The 12,651-nt window shown below is 28.2% G+C and overlaps 1 protein-coding gene and 1 long non-coding RNA gene across 2 annotated transcripts in view; one reads left to right on the top strand and one right to left on the bottom strand.

The window, feature by feature from the left end:
- LOC136089311 (uncharacterized) overlaps nt 1–2,055 on the top strand; it is a 4,865-nt gene extending 2,810 nt beyond the window's left edge. Inside the window, exon 3 of the long non-coding RNA XR_010642944.1 lies at nt 1,592–2,055. This is a non-coding gene — a long non-coding RNA (uncharacterized LOC136089311). The remainder of the gene's footprint in view (nt 1–1,591) is intronic.
- A 9,276-nt stretch (nt 2,056–11,331) lies between these two features.
- Nucleotides 11,332–12,360, bottom strand: LOC136089678 (histone-lysine N-methyltransferase SETMAR-like). Its single transcript, XM_065815731.1, has one exon. The coding sequence runs from the start codon at nt 12,358–12,360 to the stop codon at nt 11,332–11,334; it is 1,029 nt and encodes a 342-aa protein (XP_065671803.1).
- Between the last annotated feature and the right edge of the window lie 291 nt (nt 12,361–12,651).

The raw sequence follows: 12,651 nt of genomic DNA, 5'->3' as shown, positions 1-12,651 counted from the left end.
CAAATTTTAATAAAAGTAGAAAGTAAAAAAAGATAAAGACCCTTGGAATGAGGTGTTTCTTAAGTTTTATCCTTGTTAAACAATAAATATTTTACAATTTATTGAAAAAATAGTCGATTTTTAAATTTTTTTTTGTTCCTTAAATGTGTTTTTTTATTGTCAAGGGAAGCAAAAATTGTTTTGAATAACCAAAATTTCTAATAACTGCAGGTTCGAATAACTGCATTTCTGCATAACGGCTTTTGCATGAGTTTGTTAAAGAAAATTCACAGGAAATGAAAATTGCTTCAAATAAGCAGGAAATTCTAATAAGTGCCATTTCAAATAACCAGGAGTTTGCTGTATATTTATATATATATATATAATTTATATATATATATATATATATATATAATTTATATATTTATATGTATATATATAATTTATATATACATATAATTTATATATATATATATATATATATATATATATATATATATATATATATATATATATATATATATATATATATTTAAACAACTTTAAAAAGTATTTTACACAATAGAGTGCTCAATGTTCTTAAAAGAACAGAGCAATTATATTAGTAGTAGAAAATCACTTAACACTTGTCACTCAAAAAAAAAAAAAAAAAAAAAAAAATTTTTGTTAAGTGATTTTCTACTACTAATATATATATATATATATATATATATATATATATATATATATATATATATATATATATATATATATATATATATATATATATATATATATATATATATATATATATATATATATATATAATATATATATATATATATATATATATATATATATATATATATATATATATATATATATATATATATTTATATATATATATATATAATTTATATTTTTATATATATATAATATATATTTTTATATATATATATATATATATATAAACATATATATATATATATATATATATATATATATATATATATATATATATATATATATATATATATATATATATATATATATATATATATATATATGTATATATAATTTATATTTTTATATATATATAATATATATTTATATATATATATATATATATATATATATATATATAAATATTAATTATATATATATATATATACATATAATTTATATATAAATATATATATATATATATATAATTTATATACACATATAATTTATATATATATATATATATATATATATTTATATATAATTTATATATATTTATATATATATATATTTATATATAATTTATATATATATACATATAATTTATATATATATATATATTTAATTTGTATATATATATACATATATATATATATATATAATTTATATTTATATATATATATATATATATATATTATATATATATATATATATAATTTATTTATCTATATATATATAACTTATTTATCTATATATTTTTTATATAAATACAAATTATATAAATAAATAGGTTATATGTATATATTTATATTTACTTTTTAAATTTAATAATAATCATACTAATTCAATAAAAAAAATTTTACATTTGCTTTCAGACTACTAATGGTACAAGTTTTATTTTTCGATTTAGATTTTGTATCTCAATGATATCCTGGCCTATCGATACGATATCCTGTAAATTGTATTTTTTTTTAAATATTTTGCATAAATATATATACAAACACTCACACACACTTAAATCTTAAAGAAAATATTTATATTTGTATATATATATATATATATCTATAAATTGTATATTTTAAGCTTTTTTATATTTATCATTGTATATTACTGTTTGTATTAAAAAACGATTTTGGAAATATTGCAAGAGCAGAGTTGAACCTAGAATTTAGTTTTATTTGTCAAATCAATATATATTATAGCCACGTTTTATTACGTTAAATAATATTTTGCGATATTTTCTACAGCACATTTAAGCGTTGATTCAACGTTATATTTCAACCTTTACTCGGCGTCTTTGAGTCACGTTAAATTGACGTTTTACTAACAACGTTACAAATCCTTGCAAAATAGACTGCTTTAACAGCGTTTAATCAACGCTTTTTAGGTAACGTTTTTTCAACATTAACTTGCGACGTTTATTCAACGCTTTTTATGTAACGCTTTTTCAACGTTTAGTTGCAACATTTTTGTAACGTCATTTAGTAACAATTTTTCAACGTTACGCAATAACGTTGACTCAACGTCTATTAAACAACGTTACATATCTTTGCAAAATCGATTACTTTGTCAACGTTTCCGCAACATCTTTTGCGACCGGTTTTCAACGTTGATTCAACGCTGACATGTTTGCTGGGTTACTTTATTCTGAGTTGTGCCGGCAGGTATTTACTAGATATTCGAAAAAAATTGAACTGGCTTTAAATAAATTTTTAAAATTACATTTCTTACATGTAGAATGGGTCAGATTTCTTTTTTTAATCTTTATTATTATTTCGCTTTTTTAAATACAACATTATTTTTTAATAACTTTATAAAAACTTTATAAAAACTTAATAAAAAGCAGTAATATATTGTATCAGTGTTTATTTAAAGGAAGTTTTAGTTAGTTGTTTGCTGTTATGTTCTTAAAAGTTATTTATCTATCTCTGTCTCTAGCCCTGTCAGTTGTTTACTCCTTATATTATTAAAAGCAAATAAGTGACAGTGATAAGTACTGAGAGTATATAAGTGAGTTAACTAAACAACTGACACAAAATGGTTAAACAAATGAGTTTGAAGTTTTAACCAATATTTTTCGTTGGAAAAAAAAAAATTTTCTTTATTTTAAAGAGAACTTAATATGTTTTTAAAATGTAAAAAATTCAAATAAAACATTTTGTTAAGTTTTTTAACCAAAACTATCTTTAAAAAGAAACGAGCTTTTTTTACCCTGTCGTTTTGATATATAGAAATCAATGGGTACTTAAAATTGCTCCTAACTAACAAAAAAAAAAAAAAAAAAAAAACACCAAAAAAAAAAAGATAATAACAAAAAGAACAACAAATTAAAACATCTAAAAAAGCATTATCATTAAAAAAAAAAAAAATTGATGATTTTCAGTTGTTGCGAAGTTTTGTATGTTGATTTGAAATATTATTTGGTTGTCCTTTTTTCGTTTAATAAAACTAGATGCTTCATATATATTTGCTTTAGTATGTATGCTTGACAAAGTCATATTTTGCGACTTGAAATTTTATACATATAACATTCACTAGTTCGACTTGAAACTTAAAGTAAATTTATTTTAGATGCACTAAGAAGTCCTCCCCGCTTCCATAAACTACTCTTTCCAATGTTTCGAACGAATTTCAAAAAATTTTTTGTTTAGCTCTTAACTTCATGCATTTATTTTTTACTTAACTTAAATACCTTTTTTACATTACGAATACACTTTGAGTCTAAGTTATAAAGCTATGTTGATTGCAGCCTAGTGTAAGAAGCTTATTAAAATGACCTTTGTAAAAATTTTCTTTTATGTATTAAAGTTTAGTACAGCTAATGCTACTTCGATACATAAAGCAGCTCTTTAGACCAATATATCTTTGAGACCCTGCTTCTAAATCCATTGGTACATGAACTTATTAGGTTTCTGTGCAAACATTTCTCCAAAAAATTATCACTATAAAATCCTGCACAGTAGCAACTTTTATATTTTATTTTGCTGTTTATACAATTATAAAAAATATTAAAGTACGATATAAAAGTTTAATAAAACTCTGTTAATATAATATTATTCTCCGTTATATGTGTAGAGTGAAAAGCAGTAAATAGAATCAATTTCTATAAATAAAAAAAAAAATTTAATTTAACAAAAAAGTTTCTATATGAAATTTTAAAAATTTCGATTGAAATTCAAATTTATTTTTTTATATGAAAATAAAATGAACTTTGTGACTTTACCATATTGAAATTTTTAAATTGAAATTTTAAACTGAGTTCTTTATATTTAGTTAACTTAAGAGGTAATGTGGTGTAAGCCTTTCATTTGATCTCAAAAAATAGCTATTGTTTAAATTTTATTTCAATGTTATACGCTTGAAAATAGTTAAAATTATTAATATGTGAAGATTATGTGATGGAATCTGTTTATCTCATTAACACTCATCCCTTACATTCTTCCGATTATTAACTTTGCATGCTTAAATCAATTTTGTCAGAAGGTTGAGTTCTAGCCCACGCAATGTGAACATAATTAATTGTAGCTATAGAATAGGCTAAAATATATTAGTTTTAGACTTTGGAAATTTGTAAGTTGACTAATTCTGTACATAGTGTCAATTTTTTTGTTTATTCTTGACTCAATGTATTTTGCACAAGGAAGAAAAGATAAGCTTTTATCTACAAAAGTTTCAACGTACTTTGAAATTTTTTTTTTTTAATTTGTTTATCATATATAAAATAAGCTTGTAGTTTAAACAGCATGTATTCTTCTTGTGTTTATTGAGAGCTTGTTAGCTGTGAACTTTTTCTTTAATTTTATCTGCACAATATTCGTATCTCCATATATCTGATTAATATAACTATTGGGCATAAAAAAAATAGTGTGATCAACATACACAATTTAGTTTAATTTTGCAAATATATTACGGCAGTCGTTTTAATTAATTAGAAATATTAGACGGCTGACGAATGAAACTTCACGTAAAATCATTATTGTACCAAAATCCGTATTGACTTCATATGTTTTCAGTCATTAAGCAAGCTTTTAGCCCGGAAAAATGAATTGTTTGTTAAAGGATAACAGTTTATCTTTTTTTTAAATATAGAGTAAACTACTGTGTCAAATTTTTTTGAAATATTTATAAACATTCCGCGTGTAAACTGAAGTTTTTCAAATCCATTTGTTATTTGATCAACTTTTTTTTTTTTCGGAATATAAAAGAAAGGTTCTCTGAAGTTTTTTTGTTTGAAACAACCGTTGGTTGATGTTCCATCAAAATTTAGAGATTTTTTATATGTAAACATGAGAAAGCATCCTAAATTTCTTTTACCTTAAATTTACTGTCACATAAAAAATTAAAATTAGAAGAACTTAATAGGTTTTAAATGAATTAATTGGAAGTAAGATTTTATTTGCTAACTTTTGAGCAATTTTAGAGTAATTGTTAAACTCTTTTGAGATGTATGGCAATAAATAGTATTATTATTTGTAATAATGAGAAAAACTGACGAACTACATTTATTATGACCCATTATGTTTTTAATTAAACATTAACATTTTTTCATTTTAAATTTTCATTTAGTAATATTTTTACTCTAACTTTGTTTTTATTATTTTTTTTATTTTTAAGAAAGCCTTGCATTTTTAGCTTTTAATTTTTTTATTTTATTATTTTTTCTTAACCACCTGCAGTAAATATATTTAAAAGGATAAAGTAACAAATTGTTTAAAGTTTGAAATGAAGAATAAAAATCATTTTGGAATGTTTTTTTTTAGAGTTTGCTTGAAAATGTTTCTCTGTTCTTTTACGTTCCATCAATCTAATAAGTATTTAAATGTTTTCTCAAACTAATGAGTATTGCAATGTTTTATATTTCTTTTCGTTTTCTATATTCCTATTTTTAAATTTGTTGTAAATTTTTTGTTTCTTTTAACAACATTTTGCTAGAGTTTTTTTTATTTATGGGTTTGCAATTGTTTTTGTTTTCCATTTTATTATTTCATATGGAAACGTCTCATTTTATATTTTTAAAAACTTATTGAAAAAAGAAGCGCATGCATTATTAGTATCGGAGTTGATAACGCCTCCCGGCGGCAAAGTAACTTTCTGCCAAAAGACCGACTTTTTTTGGAGGCGGAAGCCACTGGCGGCCGCCGTCAGAAGATATTTCGGAAGCAAGTTGGTTTGAGACCACCTCCAGTGGCTTCTGCCTCCCGATTGGCAGCAGCTGTCACAATTTATTTTTGGAGGTAGAATGTTTTGAAGGCCGCCGCCAATCGGGAGGCGGAAGCCACTAATGGCCGCCGTCAGAAGATATTTTGGAGGCAAGTTGATTTAGAGACCGCCTTCAGTGGTTTCCGCCTCCCAATTGACAGCAGCAGCCAGAACTTATTTTTGGAGGCAGAATGTTTTGGAGGTCGCTGCCAATTGGGAGGCGGAAACCACTGACGGTCGCCGTCAGAAGGTTATTTCGGAGGCAAGTGTGTTTAGAGACCGCCTCCATTGGCTTCTGTCTCCCAATTGGCAGCAGCAGCCAGAATCTATTTTTGGAGGCAGAGTTATGTTTTGAAGGCCACCGCCATTCGGGAGGCAGAAGCCTCTGACGGCCCCCGTCAGAAGATGATTTGAACGCATGATGATTTGGAAACCGCCTCAATAGGCTTCTGCCTCCCAACTAGCGGCGAAATCCATACTGAAGTTGGTATTTTGGTCTCCCGCCGCCAGAAGAAATGAAAGCAAAGGGTGTTGTCTTGTTTGTCAATAAAGGAAAAGGAGCAGGAGTTTTTGGTTGCTCATAAGCTCTCAATTTATAAAAGTGATAAAGAATTTTTTAAAACAATCGATAGCAAGTGAAAAAATAGCTTGGTTGTCGCTTGAGGTTGTTTGGAAACTCTCTTGGAAATGAAAAAGAAAAAAACTCTGCTGTTTAATTGTTAGAAAGTTGAAAGCCTTTTGTGCTCTTCGATTCAAAACAGTGTAAAACTTTGTTTTATAAATAGGCATTTTAAACAGTTTCTTGGTCAAGATTTGATTATTTAAAGGAGAGCGGTTTCACCAAGATCTTAAGAAAATGGATGATCGTTATCATAAACGTTTGGAAAATTACATGATGGCAGACTACTGTCAAACAGTACTGTCCAACTTTCTTTTGTCAACTTGCATCAAGCAAGTTGACAAAAGAAAGAGCTACAAGCAAAAGTTTCTTTCCGATTGAATATTTATGAGTAAACAACTTGTTTGAAATCTATTTTCAAAATTAAAACTTAGGTCACTTTTTTATAAATTTATAAAAGGTTTGACTTTGATAGGATGATGATTATGCTATAAAATTGTTTATTTTAAACGTGTTATTGACTTTTTTTCATCTTTTAAATTTATAAAAAATAAAATCTTTTAAAATATACCCTAGAATTTCCAAATGAGTTTCAATTCAGAAATACTTCGGAAAAAATGTGCTAACTACCTAAAACTTGCAAAAATTAAAAAATTCTACTTAAAAAATCTGATGTCAGATTTGAATTGAGCGTGTCAAAATTAGGTAAAAACAAGTGTCAAAATTAATGCAATAAGTTTTTTGTTTGCCTGTGTTATTTCATAAAAAAGTTTTAAGACAAGATTTAGAATTTGGGTTTTCTTTTATATTCCATTTCAAAACAGGTGACATTAAATGGAATCCTTTTTTCATTGCTTGTATTATAATATAATTCAAGCTTATTGGAAGAATAATATTATTTTGTCAATTTAAAACTTAAGATGGTAAATGAAAACTTTTTTTCGATTCTCTCGAATTAAATACTTTAGACTTGATAAGTTTTTCCACTATCCTGACAATACTATACAATTTAGAAAACGATAAAAAATGACGTTCTTCAAGAAAAAAAAGTATGTAAGTACTTATAATGACCTCAAACATGACAACACTGTGATTGTTTTCATTGCGGTTTTGTTAATTATAACTTGTTAAGCACTAAATGTTTTTTTATTAATCAAGGACTTGCCTTGTCATTATTTTTGAATGTTTTAGTAAGCAATGTTAATGCAAGTTGAATATAGTTATTAAGCTATCAGCAGAGTTTATAAAAGACGGAAAAATTCTCGACTACACTTTTCTTTCGCAGCCATTGGCGTCCGCCTCCCCAAAATACGAAAATCTTAACAATTGTTTTACAATATTAATTGCCAAATTTTTAGTATTTTAACAAAATTATGACTTTGTCAGAGATTGATTTTTTTCAAAAGCTATCCAATATATTATTTGATACGATAAATTTTTTAAGTTTTAATATATTTTACAACCATTTTTCATTTGTAATTTTTTTTAATACATAAACTTAAATAAAAATCGATTTAATCATCGAAACAACTCAATTTTACTGAGTCTTCAAAGATAAGAATTAAAGTTTGGGTTGTGTTTTATATTCCATTTTGAAACAAGTAACATAAATTTGAATATTTTTTTGTATATGATTAACGTTATAAAGAGAATTTGACTTTGTCAAGCAAATCCAAATTTTTGTCTAACTACTAAAATCGCGTTTAATGTTTTATCCGAAAGCCGAGTTCTCAAATGGTTAAAGACCATTGCAAAGCTACTAAATCTCGTTCAACTCTGACCTGAGAAAATGCAGCACCAAAAACAACTTGAGAAATATTGTAAAGTTCCTTCCAGTTAGGATCATCACGTTTTAAATGCCAATATTCAAGAATATTAAAATTTTCATTCACACCAATACGTGGCTCACTTTATACAACATTTGTTATTTGCTGATGAATTCTTGTGTTTTGTATAATATCTACGCTTTGATGTTGACTTCCTCCTGATAGAAAAGATATCAATTATTTGTTTATCAAACAACAAGTATTGTCTAATCGAATGATTAAAAGTTGCGAAGTTTTTCAAACACTTAAAAGATAAAAATTTTTCTTTAAGATTTGACTCTTTGACCTTAAATCAATAAATGGTTAGAATATTTTCGTTTAATTTGTGAAAAAAAAAACAAAAAAAAAACGGCAGAAATGAATAATACTCTATAATGACGAAAGCCATTAATATTAAGTTATTGAGTAGTATTAAATTTTTTTATTGATATTTTATTGATACACAGTGTCGAAGTTCTTGACTTTTTTAATGTAACTGAATAAAATTTATTTAATGAACCACTATATCAAATACTGGTTAAATACCAATTACTGATTGATAGTAAAATCTTTACCTGAAAGTTTAGTCAAATTTTCTTCATCCTCATCTCGCAAATTTTTAGGCTGTCAAGCAATTTCAGCAAGTTGTCTTTGTGAGTTTACAAAGTGATGAATCTTCAGTAGATGAAATATTTCCGCGGCTTGTCAATAAATTGTTGAAAACTTCATGACTAGCACTATTCCATGCAAAACGAGGATCCAGTAAAAGAGCAGCGATGAAAGCATCACATTCAAAAAATCTTTGTGAACGTAATTTTAAAGCTTCTGGAAGTTTAGATGTTAAATTATTTTGTCCATTGGCAATCTTTTCTAAATTCACCACCATTATCATCCATCGTAAAAAAGAAGTCCGACATGATATAGTCTGATCTTTGAAAATCCTTCATTGCATAAAATATCGACTCAAATGTTCTTGCATATTCCTCAATAAATTTCCAGGTTTCATCATTTAATCTTAGCTCGCGTTTATTTCGATTAGTCCCAATTTGTTCATATATCGCGAGTTTTTCAAACATATTTGATACCATGATGTAAGTACTACTCCATGTGGGAGCAATTTCTTTGCGTGGTCTCTTGAGATCAGCAAAAATTGCATCATATTTAGGCACTTGTGTATTTCTTATAAATTTTCTTATTTCAGTAAGAGTGGCTTCAAACGGCTCTGTTACGTCTTTTGCAGCTAATTGGCAATTATGCGCTCCACAAAATATTTTGGTACAGATTGCACAAATATTATTTTCTAACACATTTACTTTTCTCTCTTGTTCTTGAGTATGTGATAGCCTTTTAATCCCATCATCTGTATCTTCAGAATTTTCTACAAGTTCTTCTTCAAAATTAATTTGGTCAAGCAGATCGAAATCTTCAAAATCAAAATGTTGTGTTTCCTCAACAAATTCATTACAAATGATCATTTGATTTTGCATTCCTCTGATAGCATCAGAAGCTTTGATAAGATATTTACCTTGATCTGAACAAGTTGAGTAAATATCATCTGCCCCTTTTCCTATATTCGCAATCAGAGTAATTAGCTGATTAGCTAAAACTGCTCTAAGTTGATGTCCGTACTGAGTGAGCATTCCCATAGTTCGATCGTGCAATTTTCCATCTTTTATATACCGAATACTTGCAGAAAAAACATTTGTATTGAAACGAGACGCTGAGTCAAACATTAATGATGGGTATACATTTTCTATATCCTTTGCAATAATTTCATAAATTTCGTTAGTAGCTTTAAGAGTAAATTCTTTTGTGTTTTGACGATTCCATCTCACACCAAAAGCTTGAAGAGCCTTTCTAATCATCTTATTCTTCCCCATGTCATCAGCGACTGTCATACGCAAATTTCTCATCAGAAGCGATTTTATGAAGTCTCTTACTTTATCGTTTATATCGAAGTCAAATTTAACTTTTTTACGTGAAACGAAAATACCATTTTCTTTATCATTACCCTCATTATGATTGTTATTTCGAACTCTCCTCCATTCCAAAATTCCTAGTTCTATAGCAATATCCTTGTTTTTTGTAGAGAACTTTTAAAGTGGTGCGATACTAGCTTAGTTTGGATGTGCTTTTGTATTGTGCAGTTTTCGACTTAAAAAATTCAAAATTTTTAAAGAATCTTTTTTAAATTTTTGTTCAGAGAAAAGTTATTTGGTGTAAAGAAGAGCAACACCACATAATTAAGTTTTTGAATGATACTTATGATATTTCCAATGAGGCAAATGCATTATCTGGCCGCATAAGCATCAATTCAACCACAGAAAATATTAACAATTTTTTGGTGAAGAATAGTAAATTACAGTGCCACTTTTGTTTCAGAATGTTATATCTTTCAAAAAGCTGAAAAAAAGAACCTTCAAGTGAAAACATTGTTACAAATCGTTTTAGTTCAAAAAGTCAACATAAAGCAAGTTATGTTTGATTTGACTCAATTGCTATAAGTAAAAGGTTATTTTCAAAAATTTTGAATTTTTCTAAATTGAAAATTGCACCACACAACAAAAGGCCAAATTAAGCTAGTATTACACAATTGGTAACATAAAATGAATATAAGTAGTATAAACAACTATAAATATATAAACTGTTTACCTTATCGCCAAATTTACCTAGATGACACAACTCATTATTATTAAATATGAATAGCTTTGTTTTTCTTTGAAAATTTGATTTATCAACACCATTTACTAATAGTTGTCTTTGGATTATTTTTTCTTTTAAAAAAATACAAACGTCAACTAATTCAGTTTGCGGCGTTAAATTTTTAATAATATAATGCATTTAAAAATCTAAATGAAAAAATTTCAATGTTATTCATACAAAATGGAATCGCTTCTTTATTGCTTTTCAAGAAACCACATTCTTTAAAGCGATTAAAAGTAATGACAAAGTATCAGGTAACCAAAAAAGTTCGTGCGGTTTTTCCGTATATAATAAAAACACACAAAACGACAAAAGTAAGTACATTTATTCATCAAAATAGTCACCATTAGCATCTAAAACCTTTTCCCAACGTAAAACAAGCTTATTTATTCCACTTCTAAAAAATTCTCGGTCCTTTGAGTCTATAAAAGCTTTCAACTCCATTTCAACCGCGTCCTGGTCTCGGAACTGCTGTCCTTTTAAATGATTTCCCAGGGAAAGGAAAAAATGGAAATCAGTAGGGGAGAGGTCTGGCGAGTATGGTGGATGAGGCAAACTCTCCCAACCAAGGCTTTGGAGCTTGTCCTGAGTCACGCGAGCGGTGTGCGGTCTCGCGTTGTCGTGGAGAAGCAGAACTCCTCTCCTGTGCACCAGTGCAGGCTGCTTTACAAGCAACAGGTCGTGAACTCGTTGCAGCTGTGCTGAGTAGACCAGTCCAGTAATGGTTTGGCCTGTTGGGAGCAGCTCGTAATGCACCACACCAGCTGTAGTCCACCAAATGCAGAGCAAAACCTTCCGCTCGTGGAGATTGGGCTTGGGTGTCTTTGGGATGGGATCATCGGGGGACAACCAATGGTAGCAACGCTTGGTATTGTTGTACACAATCCGTTTTTCGTCGCATGTCAATAAACAATCAAGAAAAGGCTCAACATTGTGGCATGATAAGAGTGATGTGCAGATCGTAAGCCGTTGCTTCTTGTTGTCGATCGACAATTTGTGCGGAACCCACCGACTCAGCTTCCACGCTTTCCCAATCGCATGCAGATGCAGGCGGATGGTTTCAACACTCACAGCAAACCTCACAGCAAGTTCTTGGCAAGTTTGGCTGGAGTCAGACTCGACAGCGTCCTTCAGTTCATCCTCATCAACCAACAATGGGCGTCCAGAACGCGGCAGGTCTTCGATGGACTCATCTCTCGAAGAGAATCGCTGAAACCACTTCTGTGCTGTGCGTTCACTTACTGTACCTTCTCCAAATGCTGTGCAGATGTTTTTGGCCGCTTGTGTTGCATTCCTTCCAAGTTTGAACTCGTAAAGTAAGCAAGATCGAATAATCGTTGGTTGGGTTGCCATCCTTTTTTTACACAAAACCTTTCCTGTAAGCTCGTTACAAGCCTACACTATATATGCAGCAACTGCGCGTGACACACGCGTTTTATTACGCAACAAAGCTACTTGCCTTGTGCGATGTGGGTGTTGTAAAAATGCTAAAAACAATTCAATTACCAAAAACCGCACGAATTTTTTTGGTTACCTAATACAACGCGGTCGCAAAATACATGTTGCCGCTAAATGCACGTTAGCCGCGAAATACATGTTTGTCGCAAAATATTTTAACTAGGGGATTAATACCTGATGATGACC

This window comes from Hydra vulgaris, chromosome 13 (assembly GCF_038396675.1).
Source record: "Hydra vulgaris chromosome 13, alternate assembly HydraT2T_AEP".
Lineage (NCBI taxonomy): Eukaryota > Metazoa > Cnidaria > Hydrozoa > Anthoathecata > Hydridae > Hydra > Hydra vulgaris.
Note: the sequence above shows the minus strand (reverse complement) of the source record. Positions and strands in the feature narration are given on the sequence as shown.